The sequence below is a fragment of the Ambystoma mexicanum genome, chromosome 1p (genome assembly GCF_040938575.1).
Source record: "Ambystoma mexicanum isolate Mex_15411 chromosome 1p, UKY_AmexF1_1, whole genome shotgun sequence".
Lineage (NCBI taxonomy): Eukaryota > Metazoa > Chordata > Amphibia > Caudata > Ambystomatidae > Ambystoma > Ambystoma mexicanum.
This window is the reverse complement of record NC_090921.1, coordinates 439,433,278-439,455,083: the sequence shown is the minus strand read 5'-3', so window position 1 is coordinate 439,455,083 and position 21,806 is coordinate 439,433,278. Positions and strand designations below refer to the sequence as shown.

At 42.3% G+C, this 21,806-nt stretch overlaps 1 protein-coding gene across 1 annotated transcript in view; it reads left to right on the top strand.

The window, feature by feature from the left end:
* The window catches only part of LOC138572406 (uncharacterized), a 606,109-nt gene that overhangs the window by 468,779 nt on the left and 115,524 nt on the right, over positions 1–21,806 (top strand). Inside the window, exons 15-16 of the mRNA XM_069649265.1 lie at positions 4,264–4,371; positions 10,775–10,882. Of these exons, the coding sequence (XP_069505366.1) occupies positions 4,264–4,371; positions 10,775–10,882 (216 nt within the window). The remainder of the gene's footprint in view (positions 1–4,263; positions 4,372–10,774; positions 10,883–21,806) is intronic.

Genomic DNA, 21,806 nt, shown 5'->3' with positions numbered 1-21,806 from the left:
TGTTGAAGATGGGAGCCAGGTGAGTCATTTCAAGCACTTGTTTCATGGCAATCAAGGGTGCACATGGTATGGTGTAATTGGGTGCAGAGATGTTCTACCTGGTCAAACTTTTTTTCTGAGGACTTCTGCAAGGGGAGACAGTTGCTGCTGAGCAAGGTCAGAGGGATCCGGAAGCCTGCACACCACAACTCAGGCAGTCTGGGTTTGTTTGGCACCTCCAGAGAAGTACCAGGCTCCGTGACTCAGGACAACTGGAGCAGGCACTCACGAGCAAAAGCTGCCACGTGATGAGGACATTCTTCTTCAAGGCAACCTGCACTTTTCTCTGTCTGTATCGCTCCTTATATGGGGCATTGTTTTCTTAGCTGAATTATTGGCAAATAATGCTGTAGCCACTACACCTGTATATTAGGGTGAGACACAAGTAGGATAGTCAAAGCAGTCATCCTAGGTGTTGGTTTGTGCTTACATTATATGCTGTGGATTTTTACTTCTTGTCTCCTGTGTGCTATTGGGTGTCTGAGTGCATGATTTCTGGGGCGGAGCAGGAGGAACTTGTGACAGGATGGATTGTGTTGTGTGAATTTGTGTCAGCAACAAGGATACTGTTTCCACTTGCTATGACTTTGTCAGTGGCTTGTGCACTTAATGTGAAGGATGTAGGGCACACACAGTTTGTCTCTGACAGATGCACATTCATAGGGTGTGGTAAGGGCCAAGCTGGATTGGCCCCATTTCATCTTCGAAGGACATCAGGGATGTGGCTTCACTGTGTGCGCTCCACATGGGCAGCAATTCAGGTGAAGTATGTTTTGTATAACCTGATTGTGTGTCTCTTGTCCCTGTGCCTTTTGACCTGCCAAGGGGATGGGTGTAGCTTGTGGATGAGGGCATTGTCCATCCTGCAGCTCCACTGCTATGCCACGATGGGTGGCAATATTGTGGAGGACACAGCATGCCATGATGATCTGTCATACTAATGGGTCATACAGCAATTAACCACCTGAGTAGTGAATGGAGTTAAAGCGTGACTTTAGTACCCCGAACATGCGCTCCACTATGCCCCTAGTGGCTATCTGTGCGGCATTATACATTACCTCACCTGGGGTGGCTGGATTCCTGAAGGGTGTGAGCATGAATCGTGAGAGTGGGTAGGCAATGTCCCCTGCAAAGGTGGAAAAGGTTATTGTGTACATTGGTTGTCATTTTGTGTTTCCATGTGTTTCTGTGTGTCGTGGTATTGATCGCTTGTGCGTGATAGTTGATACTCACCGATGAGCTAGGTGTTGCCAAAGGTTCTTGATGTATAGTGGAGAATAGCGGTAAATGTAGCTATCATGTGTGCTTCCTGGGTAATTGGCTTTCACGTGCATGCATGATGTTTCACTTGGAATCACAGATCACCTGTGCATTGATGGAATGCCAAAGTTTCTTGTTGTAGAAGATGTGCTCGCAATCTCAGGGGGTGGTGGCGTAGCACTACATGGGTAGAGTCGATGGCTCCCAGTACCTATTGAAAGTGTGCAATGACATACAAGTCCTGGGACATTCTCTGCCATGCCTGATGTGTGTGTGCCATGTATATGTGCCTGCGCGCACACGCTAATATGCAGTGCAATACCTGGTGTATGCACCGTGATTGCGTGGGCTGTGATATGCCACTGACAATGGTAGTGGTGCACTGGAATGAGTCTGTTGCTAGAAAATGTAGGGCTGTGAGCACCTTCTCCAGGGATGTCAGTGCATGGGAGCAATTGGTTGGTGATACACGGTCATTCTCCCACTCCCCGGCCAGGTCAAGGATGACATGTGGAGGGAATCTGTACCTTGCATACACCTCCTCGTCTGGCATCCCAAATAGCATTGTGCGCGGATGGAAAATACTGGTCTCCTCATCATCCTTTTCCTCCTTCCATGATGTATGATCACTGCCACTATAGCTGGGTCTGACATCATGGTAGTGCTAATTTGAATAGGGTTGCATTGCGTGCTTGATGCCCTTTTATACTACATTGTGTATCTTGTGGGGGTAAGAACGTAAGATTTGCATCCTCCTTTGGACTCACGCCAATTACGTGATGAATTCTATTAATGGATTTGTCTTTGCACTTGATTAGGTGTGTTTGTAGTTTGTGTGGTGCGTCCTTCAAAAGGCCCATGTTATTCCTCGTTCATCCTTTTTTTTTTTAATTTTGGGGAGTATGCATGTTCTGCCCCCTATTCCTTTCCTTGTGCTGGCCATTCCCACAGTAATGCACAAAGTAGGTAATCTCTTCGCACAACACAAAACCTTCTGTAAATCATGCCCTTAGTAGCCTGAATAATTGAAAGGAGAAGAAAAGTCCAGATCCTAGTACATGGCGGGATGAATCATTTCAAACATGTTAAAAGCAATCAACACACATGATAATCAAACCAAAAACCTTGCAAATATATGGAGGTGTCTTATAACGTGTTTAGCCAAAGATGCAGAAACATGAATTGAAAGAAATGCAATAGAAATGATGGTTAAAGAAGTAGGAGACCCTGTTTGAGGCAGGATGCTGTTTCAGGCTTACAAACAGTGCCAGATGGAGTGCCAGGAGAGTTTTGTTACATTTGTATTGATGAATTTGCAACTTTGTTGAAGACTTGGTTTAAATATATTGGGGGATACAGGAGCGATTCCTAATATTTGGAATGGAGTAAATATCATGAAGATATAATTTTTGCATACACCTATCCCTCATGTAAAGGTCAAATTGCAAAGGCATGCAACAACAAGGATGTGTTAAGAGAATACAGTGTTTTCATTTTACTAACTCTCCAATACTGATGATAGACACTGGAGTTCATAGGAGGAAAGCACTCAGAATACTTAGCCTAGGAAACCCATTTGATTATGTCACCATTATTAATGCACTGTAAGTGCAAAGGCAGTATTATATTTATTAAACATCTTACAAAAACGTTTTCCTTCAGTAGGCGAATGAGGCGGGTATACCCCATATCTCTCTCTTGTCCTTTGCTATTTTTATTGAGCTATTGGCCCAAACATGGAAGCAGGAAGAAAGGCTGTAGGGCATTTATTCTGACTCTTTTTATACCAAATTTGGCCTATATGCTGATGATCTAATCCTCTTTTCCCAAGAGACCGAGGAAGAATCCTGAGCAGCAATTTCAGGAATCCAAGCAATAATGTAAACTAAGGTGCAAAATAAGATAGGGGAATATTTTACCCATTATTTAGCAAAAGAAGCAGAATCATAAAGTTGTCTGGAAATTTCACAGAGGTCTATAATGAATGAACTTTGAAGCCAATTTACTTTATTTAATATATTCTTGCAAAATAGGATAGTGCATTTTGTTTTGTTCTTTATTTATAGCCTAATTAATATTTTCGTTTTGTTATTGTCTGATGTTTTCTCTGAAAATTGGTCAAGTTGTTTATTATGTTTTCTAGAATTTAAAGAAAACATATTAGCCTTTCCTGTTGTTGATGCCTTTGATGATGATGGACATTTTTGGAAATCTCACACATGCTGGTGGGGGGATATCTCAGTATTTTGAGACAGTTGTGCTTTCTTTGAGTGGTCATTAGCTGGCTAGGGAGATAGACTTCATTGAAGGCATGGATGATATTGATAGACCAATGAAGAGAGTGTATAACCATGGTTATCTGAATAGATCCACCAGGGTGGTGGGATGGAAGATTTTTGTTGGATGCAGATATGGATTCACTATCTTGAGATGCCCCCGCTGGACTCATGCTGTCTGTACCTTCTTATATTTTCTTGTTTGAATGATAGGTTGTAATATATGTAAGGAGCTAAGCACATTAGCATCACTTATTGAGTGATGGGGAGAATAATTTCTGAGGCTTTTGCCATTGATGTGAGGTGCCTCCTTTAAGAATAACAAACCATATTTGTGTTGGGTTGTGGTTCAGGTAGACTGTTGGCATCCACAGTTCAGTGATGTTGAGGCACGCTTGTTTTCACAAAACATCAGCACCAAGTAACAAGGTAATGTTTAAGACAAATGGTTGGACAAACCTGACATTACTTGTGAGCAATTCTGTTGCTTGCATACTGGAGTTGATATTTCATGATAGAGTGCCAGCATTTCCATGGTCCAAGGGGAAATGGTTCACAAAGACAATCCCTGTCCTCAAAATACAAAGGTAAAAAACGGTTTAATCATGTTTATTCAGGAACATTTCCCCTGTCCATCACTGGAGCACAATGCGATACCTAATATTTCCAATTGTCCTCATATCTCCAGGGAGGCGAGTCAAGACAATATGAACCAGTGGCAAGAAAAACCTTCATCGAAAGTGGACTTTACGACTGAATGGGTTGGCAGAGATCATTGGAATAAAAAAGACACGAGGTATGTCATTTTAAATGCATGTGCCTGAAGGACACCTCCTTATAGACAAACCGATCATATTGTATTAAAGATATATCTCTGCATGGCACAGAGGCAGCATAGATCAGTGTGAACAAGATAGCTATGGCTCCGGATTCATGGATGTGGAACCAAGAAATCATTGCTGATGTGCCAACATTGTTCCACTCGAATCATATAAAATATAAATAGGTTTATTTCATCCACAGTTCATGTAACCTAACAATATACAATAGAATAGAATCACAGTACATGATTTAACAATCCAACACATACACACTTTAGTAAATTTAATATTCAGTCCAAAAATGAACTGGGCCACAATCCTTGAAAGAAAAATCTCATTAGCAGTATCATGAAAGTACAAATATATTCTATGAAAAATATAATGACAACATTCTCAAAAGGAACTATCTGTCTATCTAAAGCTCGTATCATCAAAAAAGGTAAAATCAGCAACTCATAACGCAACACGATCTAAAGTCAAAAAAGACAGTTCTACTAAGGGGAGAGGATACATTTATTGTAAGCTACAAATAAAAGATGGTTGCAATTAGGACATGTGTGTAAAGTGACTTTTACTACACAACCAAGTACTTCCCTGGAAATTAATTTAAGCAAACACAACATAAGTATAGGTTAACACCTTGCAGGTAAATAATCCTTCATTTATAGACCTAAGATTCCCCACGCAGGCCTTAAGCCAGGGTCTCCTAATGGTGGCATATAAAGGGCAGAACAAGAGGAAGTGTGTTAAATCACCTTCTTAGAGGAGAATTGCACACCTCTCTAGATTCCCCTCCTTCCATTTAAAAGTAAATTGTGTAAGTGGCAAAATACCTATGCATAATTTGATATCTAGCAATTTAGCACAGCAAGGCTGAATACTTTCTAAATATCTTACATGGGGATAATTTAATATCAAAGTGTCCAGAAGCAAGTGTTCGCCCCCATTACCTCTCCATAATGTCCTGGAGGGCCCACTGTGAAAGATACTTGTTTTATCTCTAAGTCTAAGCAACATAGAGTTCTACCAACATACTTCAGTTCAGGGCACTATTTTCAGTTCATACCTTTAGCTCAAGGAATGGAGGACATACCTGAATCTGCAAGTTCCTCCTAATATTTAGTGGGGAAGGTCAGGGGACTCCAGACTCTCATACAATATAAATATTGACATTATCTGCCCCTCAGAACTAATTCCCAAAACTCCTAGTTATGTGCAGTAGGTGTAGAATTCGAAAGGCTAGCATGTTTTGATTGAATGTATTGGAGCTCATGCTGATCCTTTCCTGGTACGTTTGCACTCAGGCGTAGCCAGATTCACGCAGCTATATTTTCCACAACTGCCTGGCAGAGTGTAAATGTGCAGGGCAAAAGGCAGCATACACATGTGGACATATTGGGCCTCATTACGAGGTGGGCGGAATGGGTTTAACGGCGCCGGTAATGGTGCCGGTAAACCTATTTCCCTTATTACGAAGTTCCCTTGCGGGACCCGCTCTGAACGTCTGGTTAGATCAGATGTCCTTTGCGGGTCTCGCAAGGGGACCAGGGAGCTAATAACGGGCCCGTTGCTAACGGGCTCGTTATTAGTTCCCTCCCCATTCCCATTGAGACCTATGGGAGCTCAAATGGGAATGGGGATGGGTTTTTTGAATGAGGAATTACCGGGTCCTCCAAGGTTGGAATGGCCCAGTAATTCCTCATTCAAGGAACCCGGACCCGGACCCGAGTTTGGAGGCAGCCATGCCCTTGTGAAGGGCATGGCTGCCTCCAAACTCGTAATGAGGCCCATTGTGTGCATGGTAAGCAGTGTGCACAATTGAAATGAAATGCTGCCTGACATGCCAGCATGTCGTGCAAGGTTTAATTGTAATTGTAAACAATGCCTGCCATTTGGGCATGGTAGGCAGCGATTGCAATGCTCCCTATGTGGACCACCTGCTTTTTGCTGGTGCGTAAAGCAGGCGGGCCCCATAGGCATCTCCAGCATTTGCACCTGCATGAAAATCCATGCCAGCGTAAATGCAGGAGCATTTGAATGGTGGTGAGGAAAAAAGGCGGTGCAAAGACAAGTTGCGTTTCGCCCCTCTCTCCGCTATGCAAATTAATGAAAATGAGGGTAACATTAAGAGAATGCGTAAAAACCTTCTGGCTTTTACGCTTTCCATTAACCTCACACCCCCATTGGCTTAATTGAAAGTATTGGTGATTTTGAGAGAACAATGAAGAGAGTGTTATAACCATTTTTATCTGAATAGATTCACCAAGGTGGTGGGTTGGATGCAGATATGGTTTCACTATCTTGAGACGCCTTCACCCGACCTATGCTTTCTAAATCTTCTTATAATTTCTTGTTTAAACAATAGGATGTAATAGATGGAAGGAGCTAAGGACCTTAGCATCGATTAGTGATTGATGGGGAGAAACGTTTCGAAGGCCTTTGCCATTGATGTGAGGGACCACCATTAAGAATAAAAAAACATATTTTTGTTGGGTTGTGGTTCAGTTAGACTGTTGGCATCCATAGCTACGTGGTGTTGGGGCAGGTTTGTTTTCATCAAACATCAGCACCAATTAACAAGGTACTGTTTAAAACAGATGGTTGGAAAAACCTGCCATTCCTGGTGCGCAATTCCGTTGCTTGGGTACTAGTGTTGGTGTTTCATGACGGAGTGCCAGCATTCCCATGGTCCAAGGGAGCTGCAAAGCCAACCCTTGTCCCCAAAACAAAAAAAAAACTGTTTAATCCTGTTTATTCCTGGGCATTCCCCTTGTCTACGACTGGAGTACATGGTGATGCATAATATTTCTTTTTTTTTTTAAAACTTTATTTAACAATCGTGGTGGTACACTTACTACACAACATAACATACCATAGCATTTCACATTACGTTTCTCCAATATCGGAACTTGGTTACAGTGGAACGATTTTACACACTTGGCACAGTAACAGTTCCCCCGGGGCTGTTTCCAGCCGACCCCAATTCACACAAGTATACCCTGAATGGGCCCCATATGTCCTTGGGTTTGCATGTACCTGGCAAGGACATTATGTAATGTTCTTCACATTCGTTGACATAGGCCAGCTCTTTAAGGAAGTGGTTTGCACTCGGGGCGTTCGTGCTTTTCCATTGTTGCAATATACATTTTTTGGCCACTGCGCACGCAACGTTGAATAATCGCCGGGCCACTACTGAGATCTTACCAATGTCACCAAATATATATTTCTGAGGAGCTAGGTCCGCTGGAATCTGTGTAATATCTTCTAGGATGGATGCCACTTCACCCCAGAACTTGTATATGAGTGGGCACCTCCAATACATGTGGAATGAGTCGGCCTGTTCGTCTCCACATTTCAGGCACCTGCTCGATCCATCTCGTATAAATTTCGCTACCTTCTGAGGGGTATAATGTAACTTATTTAACACCTTGAATTGGATTTGGCGGAGACCCGCGTTGATGGAGACTCCTTTTGTCAGAGCACAATATTTCTCCCATTTCTCGTTCGGGATCGTGATCCCCAGGTCAGATTCCCATGTCAGTCTGATCCTGTTTGTTGTGGGTGTGTTTGCCTGCATAACTGCATATAGCCCCGAGACACTAACTCCCCCTTGGGCAGTCAACACATCCAGGCATGGATGGGTGGGTGGTTCCTCCGGGAACAGAGGCCATCTAGCTTTAAAAGATAGTCGCATGCGATGGTATTGCAATATTTTCAGCGGATCTCTTCCCATCCCTACTTTAAATTCCTCTAAAGTTATGAACTTGCCATTAGGGTATATGTCCCGGAGTTTAAACTCACCATCTGGGTCCCAGTTTGTGCGGATACCCGGATCGTAGGACGGTGCTATACCGGGAAAGTTCCAGAAGGGTGCTTCCGGGCAGTAAGGGGCTACTATTCCAAGCCTGCCGAAGAGTCTAGACCACGCGTGTACTGTAACGCTAACCGGGTGGAATGGGCAGTCATCCTTATGTTTCTTATTAAAGATTATGGACCTTATATCGGTAGGGAGAGCGGCGTGCTTTTCGATAACAACATGTGGGGAGGTGTCCAGGTCGTCGTACCAGTATTTGATAAATTGGGCCTGTGCTACAAGGTAATATAATTCGAAATCCGGGGCAGCTATTCCCCCCTTGTCATAAGGTTCCACCATCTTTTCCCATTTCATCCTGGCCGTGTTCCCTCCCCAGACAAAATCCACCGCCAGTGATCGGAGGGTTGCAAAAAACTGTGCCCCCGGCCACAGCGGAATGTTGGTGAATATGTATAGCAATTTCGGGAGTATTACCATTTTTAGTATGGCCACTGGACCAACGAGAGAAATGGGGAGCCGTGTCCACAACTTAAGTTTAGTAGATATGTTGTCTAATAGCTGATCATGGTTGTCAGCATAAAGAGAGGCTGCTCCAGTGGACACCACTATTCCCAGATATCTCAGCTTGGCGGGGGACCATTGCAAACCATATGTGTTGGTTGGGCATCTCGTGGCGGGGGTTAAGGGGAATATCTCGGATTTAGACCTGTTGGTTCTGTAGCCCGAGTACTCGGCAAACTCATGTATTGTCTCTATCGCAGGGCCTAAATGTACATCTGGTTCTCTAATATATAACAGTGTGTCGTCTGCATATAAGGATATGGATTGAGTCAGACCTGCCATTTTTATGCCCCTCTGCCCCTGATGCTCCCTGATTGCTGCTGCAACCGGTTCCATCGTGAGGGCGAACAATATAGGGGAAAATGGACATCCCTGTCGCGTGCCCCTGCCCAGCTTAAACCAGTCAGACAGCACGCGGTTGGTTAGCACTCTGGCGCCCGGGTCCGAGTATAACAGCCCAACACATCTTAGAAAGTAGGGACCTATACCAAATTTATTTAGCACCTTGAACAGGTAAAGCCATGACACCGTGTCAAACGCCTTTTCAGCGTCTAGTGAGACTGCCACTGCCTGGGCCTCCGGTTTTATCTGGGCCATTATACCGAACAGCCTCCTAAGGTTGAGGGCCGTCGATCTGGTAGGGATGAAGCCGCACTGATCAGGGTGTATCAACGTGGGCATGTGTGGGAGAAGTCTAGTGGCCAGGATTTTAGCAAAAATTTTTGCATCACAATTAAGTAAAGAAAGGGGGCGGTAAGAGGACATCTCACTGGAGGGTCGCCTGGGTTTCAGCAATACTGTGATTATGGCTTCTCTCATTGATGGCGGGAGAGTACCCACCTCCACAGCCTCCTCCCACACCGACAGCAACACCGGGGTTAGTTCCTCACTAAGCTCCTTGTAGAATTCTGCACCAAGCCCGTCCGAGCCCGGCGCCTTCCCGTTGGCCAAAGATTTTATCGCATCGGCGATTTCCTCAGTGGTCAAGGGTTGGTCCATTGCCAGCTTGTATTCGGAGGGTAGCGACGGGAGGGTGATGCCACGGAGGTATGCCTCCACCTCCTCGGGCGTTTTCGAGTCGTGATTAGAATATAGATTAGAGTAGAACCGGGTGAATTCCCTATTTATCCCCTCCTCACTGGTGACCACTGAACCGTCCTCCAACAGTATGCTGGAAATCGGTGTGTGTTGCCTCTCAGCTTTCAACAAGTTGGCTAGAGTGCGTCCCGCTCTGTTGCCCTCACCATATCTGCGTGCTCTGCTGGGGGTTGACATGTACAATAATTCTCTGTTAGCCAGTTTGTTGAATTCTAGCAGGTTACGATTGATGTCCGAAAGGGTTTCTCTATCGTGTTTTTTAGTGTATCTAGCCTCCAGGTTCGTCAGGCGTTTCTCCACTTCCTCAAGCTCTATCCGAACCGCCTTCAACATACCCGAGGACTTAGAAAGCAGTATACCTCTCACCCAAGCCTTAAAGGCCTCCCATAGAGTGTGGCAGCTATTCACTGAACCCCTGTTGGTGTCGAGGAAATGCCCCACCTCTATATGTAAAGACTCCACTACCTCTGGGTCGCTGAGGATATTTGGTGGCATCCTCCATCTTCTGGCGGGGGGTGTTATGTTTTCTAGCGTGATTGTCATCATAACAGGGGAGTGGTCTGAAAAAGTACGGGGAAGTATTTCGCAGCTGTCTAACTGGTGTATGAGGCTTAGAGAAACCAGCCAATAATCTATCCTGGACTCTGAATCATGTACAGACGAATAAAATGTGTATTGTCTCCTACATGGATGCAGTGTTCTCCAGGAGTCAACCAGTGCCATTTGTGACAAGATCTGCGACAGCATCTCTGCCGCTCTGGAGGGTGTCCGGCGTTTTGTGCTGGAGCGATCCAGCGTGGTGTCAAGGATGGTGTTGAAGTCTCCCCCCCACAAAATGTGTTCATTACCCGTGCATCCTATTTCAAGTGTGATGCATAATATTTCTAATTGTCCTCATTCTTCAGGGAGGCGAGTCAAGAAAATATGAATCAGAGGCAAGAAAGACCATCATCGAAAGTTGACTTTACCACTGACTGGGATGGCAGAGATCATTGGAATAAAAAAGACACCAGGTATGTCATTTTTAATGCAGGTGCCTGAAAGACATCTCCTTATAGACACACAGGTCATAACTTATTAAAGATATATCTCTCTACCACACAGCAGCACTATAGATCAGTGTGAACTAGAGAAGCTATGACGCTGGCTTCATGCATTATGCCTCATTTTAGTAGCACAAGGCTGAAACCCATTATTCGGGTTGTTTCTTCTCTTCTTAAATTAGCACATGTTATTTCATTGAATTTGTTTAACTTGTCTGCAACCAACATATACGCATTAAATGCACTAAATGAAAGGTCTGGATTTTTATGAATAGTGCACATTCTCCTATCAACAAATCCATATCTTCTCCTATTGCTGGCATACAATCCCCCATATTGTATTGGTAGATTCTTGCACCAGCCAAATGAACACCATTTCTTTCAGACCTGTTTTGCACCTCCCTATAAAAAGTAAAGCATTGGAGAGGTTTGTAGGGGAGAGCTTCAGTAGCATTGTGTTCCTAATAATCGCAAGTCCCTACTATTTAAGTGGTGTGCACATCATGAAACAGACAGCACTGCTTAAGCTCTGTGTTGATGTTCTGGGATGAGTGGATAGGGACAGCACATGCTGCTGATCTTACTGAGTCAATCTGCCATTTATAATATGGTGCGTTACTCGATTCTGAAGGAAATTTTGACAGCACTCAAGAATGTTAGAGATCTATTCTTGCAAAGAATGGTATCGTTTCTTGTCTTGATGAAACCATGAGTGTGTTGAGGCAACGCTAGATGTGTATCTTGGAAAATAGACCTCAGTGGGACTCAGGATAGCCCCACTGTCTACAACACCATAACAAATCTACACCATTCTGCAGATTAGTATGAAGATAACCTTTTCAGTTACATTTGCAATTATTTTCTGATGACACACTTGACAGTGGGCGATTCAGAGACCAACATCTAAATCTCCAGCCATGTCTGGACAAAAGGCTCAGCCGGATGAAAGAATGTTGGCTTAAGCCATCCGACACAACACTACATTTTCAGGGTCTTCTATTCATAGAGGGCAGGAACTTTCTAAAGATTTTAGGTAACTGGTGTAATGATGGCTTGGAAAACACCAGATTTGTGCAGAGGATCACGAGCCAGACTCAATGACGGAAATAGTCCAAATGAAAGCCAAAACCAGCTATATTAGCATCCAAAATAAAGCAGACACACGCAAAAAGGTCCCAGCTCTCAGAGCTCTCATGCAAAATGATACTTTTTATATCCAATACATGTCAGAATGATGACATAGGAATACAAAACGTACGGGGTAAGAGGATTGGATTATATTAGTAACTACATGTATGCTCTTTACATGTTAAACTTTTAATTGGTTAGTTATTAAATGATTGATACACCTGAGACCACCTCTAAATTGACAACACTAAAAATATATCATCTTTACAATAATTAATGGGCTGACACAATATGTAATGGGCAGCTTGTTACAAGGGGTTTTGATTGGTTGGTTTTACCCTGACCAACCTTGGGGAACTGAGAGGTCATCAAGACATGAGCCAAAATGAAGTAAGGGCAGGAGGTCCACGGGATGCTTTTCTTTAATTCAAGAAAATACCATCCCTCGTCTTTAGGTAATGAGCCCGGGTGATCGCCTTTGTAGTTAACGTTGTGCGGCCCCTTGTGTCTGGGAATATGAGTAAGGAGTGAGGGAGGTGTCCTATCTGTGTTCAATGCTAATGAATAGACAATGTTCTTCAAATATGGGACACATGTGAGTGGACAGCATTTGGAATTAATTCCCCCAACATTTATGATTATTTTAGCTGATATTAATATGAATGTTATGGTCTCCTCTGGGTTCTCTCTTGAGCTTATTCTTCCTGGGGGCTTCTGACTTATAATTATCCTGCACCTGGCTCACAATGTATGATTGTATTTTTCCAGACTTTAATTAATTTGGGAGTATACCACTTGGGTCCTGGAAATACTTATTGTATGCCTCCTCTTTGGCGCTTGGACCCTCCCTAATTTCTTAGTAACCTTAGCTCAAGCTACAAGCTACTGTCTGATCTCTACAAGGATCTTCTTTTTGTCTTTCCAGTAGTTTTAATTCTTGTGAAACCATGGGGCCTTTCATTTACTTAGAAGTGTAATGTAGCTTCCATTTTAGAAAGGTTCACTGTTCATTACTGCATATTTCTATGTTAGTGAACTGTATGAGGATGTTGTTCATGTTATATTCAGCTTATACATAGCTTATATTAGTATTCTTCTTGTCTTTATGATTGCATTTTTAATATTCTGCATGTATAAGTGCATATTTGACCTAGTGCGTTCTCTTCATGTTGAGTGCATGTGTGCTTTGCGTCTTGTGGATGCATATGTATTGTTCTATTACCATCTTCAGTTTACATCGTGGTCATGCCGTGTTGTAACTGCCTGGGGTATAGGCGATATGCTTGTCTCAAGGGGTAGCAATTCTCACCTGTATGGTATTGGGCTGAGGGAGCAGCAATAACTATGGATGACATATTCATCTGTCCCTCAACATTCCCCCATCTGCTCGAGTCCTCAACTGCACCCTCTATTGTGCCCTCCCCCGCATAAGGTATTTTGGGGGTCGATATTTTAGTCACCCCCAAGGTGCCTGTACGTCTTATGTGCTCATCCATGCTCCACGTCATATAGCAGCACTCCCCATTGGAATTACAATATACCCATCAGCTGATGTAATTACAAGGGTTTTGGGGAGAAGTACATTTTGATCCTGTAGCATTAATGAGGCTTTCTCTTACATGGATATGAGGTAGGTAATCTGTTCGAGTACACTCATGTACATGAGTATCCGTGTTTATTACTATTTCCATTCCAACTGCTCCTTTGGTGGTCTTTTTGCAGCCATTTATTGGTATTCTTAGAAAACACAGAAGGCCGGTAGAATGAATACTACTATGGATATTAGTATCTTAAATATTAGCCAGCAGGTGGGTATCCAGGAGAACAGGTAGTTCAACCAGTCACCATTTTCATACTCCTCCTCCCCATCTTTGTGTGTGAGGGCGGACAGCTCATGGGCAATGCATTTGTCTTGGAAGCAAGACAACGCAGTGATACACAGGTTTGACTACTGATCCTGCGCTTAGAAACCAGTATCTGGTATTAAGAGCATTATTAAAGAACAATTATAAAACAAGAATTGTAAGTCTATTAAGGTGTTCATGGCCTCTGTAAGTGTTCCATTCTCTTCATCGTGAGAAGGTATATATATATATACATATATATATATATATATATATATGTGCAGCAGGAAGGCACCATTTTTGTGCACATGCCACCCTCCATGGCAGTTATGAGATCAAGGACGTACCTATTTTGGATGGTCATGAGCCTTATGGCTCTCCGCTCCTTCTTTATGCAAGTACATTATGACGTGGTAAGTGCAAGGGGGATGGTGTAGAGGGAGCACTGCAGGAGTGGGGAACCCCTAGAGTGGGTGCAGGCCAGTGCTGGGTGGGCCAAGGCTGCACATGGCATGGGAAGAGGGAGGGGTGTATGAGTGTAGTGGACACGGTGGACCAAGTTGGACTAGTTTGGGGAAACAAGCCAGAGGGCAAGTGTTGGGAACAGATTCTGGGGGGACTGGAAGGGGTGGTCTGGCCCCTGTAAGACTCTGAAGGGACCAGGCCCCAGTTGCAGCAGCTGATGGAGAGTTAGCATGGGAGGGTGAGAGGGAAGGATGATGAGAAAATGAACGTTTTGAGAAGTTTCCGGAATTTAAGAAGATCTGGTTCAAGTCTGGGGGGGGGTGCCGTTCTAGAGGGAGAGGATCTACCTTCCACTCTCTAATTGCGAAATGTTTGACCTGCAGAGTGTTGGAGCCAGAAGACAGAAGGGTTCTGGCCGGGAGGTATTTAGAGTTGGAAAGCTGAATGTAAAGAGGTCCCATGCCACAGACAGCCTAGCCTTGTGGATGATGCAAAGGGTCTTGAACTTGATCCTTGCTGTCACCGGGAGCCATTGTAGAGATTTTAGGGCTGGAGATAGGCAGTCCCTGGGCTTGAAGCCAAGGATAAGTCTTGCGTTCCTCTTCTGGATGAGTTGAAGGGGACAAAGGGAGGAAAGAGGCAAGTTGAGGAAGAGAATATTGCAGTAGTCAAGCCTAGAGAGAACTAGGCCTCTGGAGACGTTGAATTTATGGGGGAAGGTGAGGAAAGGTTGAATGCGCCTGAGCAGATGGATCTGAAAATTGCACTTCTTGGCAAGGTCCATGATGTGTGGAGAGAACGAGAGAGAGGAGTCAAAGATGATCCTCAGGTTTTCTGCCTCACAAGTGGGTGAGGGGAGAGGACCCAGGGGGTCGGGCAAGAGAGCAGGAGGGGAAGCAAGGAACAGGCCTCCCAATGAGAAGGATCTCTGTCTCACTGGCATTAAGGCAGAGATCATTGGCAGAACACCATGCCTGAATAGCAGTAAGGCAATCAGGTATTAGGGAGGAGGAGGAGGTAGCAGAACACAGTTTGAAAGAGAGCTTTGTGTCATCTGCGTAACACTGGAAATGAGGGGAGAAAGTGGAGATCAGGTGGGCCAGAGGGGCCCGGTAGAGGCTGAACAGCCATCTCTCTCTCCTTCCTGTCTTCTGTTCAAAACCTGTGTGTCATTTTTAATCCCTCTTTTTTGCTCCCTTCTCCTCTCTTGTGCATTCCTGCCTTTTTCAACTTCAGAATATTTGCAAATTATCATTCTCTCTCCCACTTTCTCAGCCATCAAGACGTTCATTCTAATCTTTTCTTGGGTTGACGATTGCTCCTCACATCTCCTCAGCCTCACGGTTTATGCTCTTTATCCCATGAATTCTATTATCAACTCTTCCATTCTTTTTTTTAGCTTACACCTCATTCATGTATCTTACCTCTGATTAATGTACTTTGCATGAAAAAGATGACTACATCAGCTACTAAAAACACATTCCAGCAACAGCGAACATTATGGAAAAATAGCTTACAATCACACATATGTTGTTGATGTGTATGTGTGTCCTTTGTTGTTCACACAGCAGTGTTCTGGGCAAGACAATGAGCAATTGTCATCACATAGTCACTTTGTAATGTATTACTGAGTAGATAAGAAATAATACCTGAATGTGACACATCTCTGCACGTGTTTGCAACTGTTCCCAAGTCTCAGCACTACAAAAAATCCAAATGATGTTACTATAACCACCATACAGTAACATCTATCCTAATCAGGGTGCTATTAAACTCTTTTAATGAAGAACTCACCTGTGATCAAGAGAGTAATTACAGACAAGTATATAGAATAATACAATATCTTTATCTTAAATTTAAATCACCAAATCAATTATTTGCATATTATTTGTATACGTTTTTTGTGTTCCAAGTAATGTCACACAACATATCATATCATTCTTGATATTCAACTCCAATGACTTTTTTGACAAATGTTTCTTCAAAAGTAAGGTATTTGTCATACTACGACCACATATGATAAAAGTACAGTTCTGAACTTTCACCACTCCAAATGGTTAAACGTTTAAGGTCCAACGCATTTTGAATAGCTAACTATTCTTCATTAGGGGTTAATCATTTGTATTTCCAACAATAAAATTATAAAATAATCACATTTTGGTAAACATTACTATTTTTAACTATTTTAAAGTATTTTAAAGACACTCTATTCCAAAGTCTCGCTGACCTGCAGTAAACTCCTTAAGCTATGCAAAGGAAAACTTAATGAGATAATCTGTGTTGTTCTACAAGGTTCATATACATCCACTATTCTACAATATAAATGTATAGTGGATGTATATGAAGCCAAATTCAAAATCACTAATTCAATATAGAAGTACAGAGACATGCTTACGGCTCTTCTTAATGAGCATGCCTATAGTAGTTAGGTCATAAATCAGGAAGTTGCCTCAGCTTCCTAAAATCATATGTATCGTTAATATCATGCTACCCAGACTGACGCTGTTTCCTAAACTAAAGGCCCTAATTGTATGAAAAATATGTTACCTTGTATTGGCTCATTTCATACAAATGTTTCAGCTGCATTGTGAGCAATCGGCATCAATCTCACCTACACCAGCGTTCCCTCTAATATACTAACTTTACGGATCAAACTTTCACTATGGAACATAACATTCCATGATATTGTCCCGTCTACTTATTGTTTTTGTGTAAATGTGCGCCATGATGCCTGCAGGCTTTGGTGAAAAATAAATAACATAATTAAACATAACGTCTTCAATGTAAAGGGACATAGTCTGTTCCCTCTCTAAACTATTGTCATGATCATTCACACACACACACACCTTATTGAGGGCCAGGAAAACAGAAAACGGAAGGCTAGACTTCATTATGGTGCACCTGGCACTCCTTGATGCCATAATGCACACCTGAGGAATTGCGCAAAGATCTGGGAAGGAAAAGAAGCAGTTACTGCAACTATGCAAAGATTAAGCAACAAAAGCAGAGACGCTTACCAATACTTACCATGGTAAACCAGGGTGGGGGGTGCAAGAAAGGACAGGCACTCATCATAAGAGCCACAGCTGGCCTGGGCTCATCCAGTGAAGTAACTGAGAACAGAAATCAAGTATAGAGCAAGAACTTGACAAAGTTAACAAGCAAAGACCAGCCACCCCTGTGCCAGACAGCAGGAAGGAGAGTGCTATAATGCAAGCCAGCAGGTGAGCCCAACTTTCATGGGGGAAACACAGGGGGCTACATGGGTGCCCACATCAGCTTAACACACGCATGACTCACATTTTCTCTCTTTAAGGGAAATTCCAGCGAGCTGGCCTGGATCCAGCCCACACCTCTAGACGCCAGAGGGTCATAGCGCTCCCGCAGAGTCATGGTAAGCGTTAGAACTATGTAGGCGGTGCCACCATCTTGTAAGAGGTTTGCCACATATTCATTCAGTTGGTAATATAGTTACTAATTAACTTGCTGTAGAGAACTCATATGAAAGTCAAACTGATGTTGCCCCAAACTCATGGATGTCACAAAATCAGGATCTAAAATACAAAATCCGACTTTGGTATGACACGTATCAAAGAATCTAAATCAATTATGAATCAATATTACTGCTCAAGTATGCAAAGGGTTTACGAGCCAAAGGCCTCTATGTATATGCAAGAGGTAGTAATTACCTTGGAACTATTGTGATAGAAATAATAACGTGGGTGTGCATTTCTGAGCTCCTATAACATCAGTAATGGCCGATTGCCTGTTAAATGAAAAAAATAAATAAACACTAAATGCATCAGCATACTTTGGGTACTGGTCCCAAACATAAACCTATTTTGAATTGTGTACATTCTCACAGAAATCACTTTTACATCACTACATATTACATAAAGTCCCCAAACATGGATCACAGTTCTTTGCATTTACTCTCAATTATAAATAGCAGGTCAAATCCCATTATTGATTCTTCCCTTGTGGATAAAATTAGTCTAATTTGTCTACCCAATCCAACCCTCTACGCGACCATCTTTGGTTCAGATTACCCCCTCTAAATGAGATGGTGATTTTTTTCCAAAATTATGAAGGGCCTCATTACAACATAGGCGCTCCCGTAATGAAGGGTGCCGGTATGGGACCAGCACCCTTTATTACGGGATGCCATATTACGAGGTACCCTTGCGGGACCCGGTAAGGACGCCTGGTCAGACCAGATGTCCTTTGCGGGTCCCGCGAGGGGATCAGGGAGCTAATTACAGGCCCGTTATTAACAGGCCCATTATTAGCTCCCTCCCCATTCCCATTTAGCCCTATGGGGGCTCAAATGGGAATGGGTTCCTTCAAGGAGGAATTACCGGGTCCTCCAAAGTCGGAATGACCCGGTTATTCCTCATTGAAGGAACCCGGTACTGGGACCCGGTATGGAGGCAGCCATGCCCTTACCAAGGGCAAGTCCGTACTCGTAATGAGGCCCAAAGTGTAGATGGCATATCGTATGTGATTTTTCTTGAAAAGGAGTTGTTATTGGAGATGCCAAATTCGCAGTCTGAATATTTGACTTGTGTACACACTACCTTATTTTGGCTTCCCTCATGGTCATTCCCACATAGAACAGACCACAGCAACATTTAATCTCATACATTGTTGCATATGTAACGCTATACTTTATCCTGTATACGGGGGTTGAATGGTGTTACTCTTGATAATATTATTGCAATGATTTAAATTCTAACACGGTAAGGTTCTTGTGTAATTGATCTTATTCTGAGGGTCTTCACATGGTACTGCATGTACCAGATTGTTCCACAATGAATTAACTCTCTTGTATGCATATACCAGAGGGTCAATGAAAGGTTGTTGCAACTTTGTGTCTGTATACAGTATTTTCTAATTCTTCACAATACAGCCTTTGATCTGCTTGCTCTGGTGAGAGTATGTAGCGGTGTTTACTAACTTAGGTGGCTCCCTAGGGGCCTTGACTTTTAACAAATCCACTATTGTGATTTTATCTAGTTAACCCACTGCTTGCTTCAGTAGATTTCCAACATATTCTTTCTGTTGGAATTTCATTATTAATTGTTGTTTTTTAGTATGAAGTACCTTCTCATCAGATAATATTCTTTTACATCTAATAATTTCACTGTATGAAAACCCGTTATTAAACTCCTAGGATGAAAACTATCTCCTCTAAAGATATTCTTCCAATCTGTGGGTTTAGTGTATACCGTGGTTTGTAATTTGCGTACTTTAATGTACAGTTTTGTGTAGAAATAGTGGATTTCACTTTTACTCATTTCTCACATAAATGACATTTTGGTGGATGCAAATTATTGATAAATTCAAAAAGAAACGTAGTTGTTGGTCAGTCCCCTTCCAAATTTTAACAATGTCATCAATAAATCTTTCGTAACAAATCAAATGCCCTTGGTCTTCTTCATTATTTAAGACATATTCATGTTCTAGGTAGTACATACATGTATTTGTATTTGTGGAGGCCATATTAGCCCGAAGAGAAGTTCTTTAGATCCTCAAAAACTATTTACCTTGAACCAAAAAAAATGTATTAGTCAAAACCAATTTCAATATAGTAAGTACAAAGATTGGTTTTGCTCCAATAGCATCAGACTTCGCAATAACCATTACATTGCTTCTAATCCCTCACTATTGTATAAAGTCTTACAACATCCAAAATGTACATAATCCTGATTCCATGTTTCATAATCTTTTAATACTCTTAGAAAGTAACCTGTGTCTTTCAAATAGGTTGTACTTTGATGGATCAGAGGTTGTACTATGGTGTCTATGTATTTCGCTATGGGCACGGGCACGCTATTGGTATCCTCTATGATGGGTCATTCTGGAGGATTTAGGAGACTTATGTATTTTAGGCAATACATAAAATACTGGTGTTATGGGGATTTCATTAGTCAAAAACCCTCTGGCTTTCTCACTGATCCAATCATTCAATTGTGCCTTGTCTAAGGTTTATTTAATTAATTGTTCAACTAAAGGTGTTGGGTTATTGTCAAGTGTTAAATAGGTGTCTTTATCATACAAATTACATTCAATCTCTTTAATGTAATCCTTAGTATTTAAAATACCAAGGGCCTCACCCTTGTCTACATGTTTTATGATAATATCTTGATTGTTACTAAGATCATTAAGTGCCTTCCTTACTGCTTTTGTGAGATTGTCTTTATAGTGTTTATTTTTTTGAGTTTTTCTTACAGCCATACGAGGCCAGACATATAACATTACTTGCTCAAATCAGAGTGGTGCCATGATGCTTTGGTTGTTAGTTCTGTTTTAGGGCTGCTCAGGAACTTCTCCTATTTTCGCAAAATATTTATGCAATTGGGCACTGTGGCAGTGACTGCACTCAATATGCTAAAATTGAGTCTGCTTATTAGCTGAATAGCAAGAATCATTTCTATTGAGCCCCCGAGTCCCACACATAAGACATTTGACCTAGCATCAAAGAACACCCCAATCCAAAATATTGCTTGTTATTAATTGCTTATTTTCCAAATGATTTAATGTAAGAAGTGATTGAGAGTGAATGTTGCCTGAGGTAAGATGTAAAAAGTTCTGATTCAGGTGAGAGTTTTCCAAAGCTCTGCAGAACATTTCAGATTTCACGTGGAAACCATTGAGCATGGTGGATCTGCATTAGATACCTGAAGTCAATGGGCAAAGGACGAGACATGAGCACTTTATGTAAATCCCATATATTCATACATAATTACATACATATATACATAAATACATGTGGGGGTGAGCTTATTTTGACATCATGCTTATATGCTCTAATTTTTAATACCTTTTATTAAACTAACTGAAAATAGCATACTGTCAATTGGACAACTACATCAGACATCAGTAACATATTGAAAAGAAGGAAACACAGTTTTGGGATTTTTAGTATGAAGTAACAGGGCATCAAAATATTATTTGAAACATAACAGTACAAAGAGGCTTTGAAGATGAGAACGGTGTGGGTTAATATGAGGATTATACAATAGTCTGCAGAGGGTGCAGACAGCAAAGCATAGAATACATTCTGAATGGAGAAGGACAGTGACAGAAAGACAAACTGCACAATTAAAGTTTAAGCCAGAGGGTACCAATACCAGAAGTAGAATTTGAATGGACCTGAATGTGTGCAATTGACACCTAGTTCATATTATGTAGTTGATGATGGCAGATGGACATATTTGATCTTGTTATGTTATGTTATTACATTTGTACCGCGCCAAAGACCAAAGGCATCCAGGCGCCAAAGCAGAAGGAAGAGGACCAGATGATAGGAGGTAAAACAGGTTATTCGTTAAACTGAAAGAGGACAGTTTCTAACTGCTTTCTAAAAGCCATGTAATTCTCCGTTTTACGCAGATGTGCTGGTAGGGCGTTCAAGGCACAAGCTCCCTGCACATTAAAGGCACAGCCGAAATGAC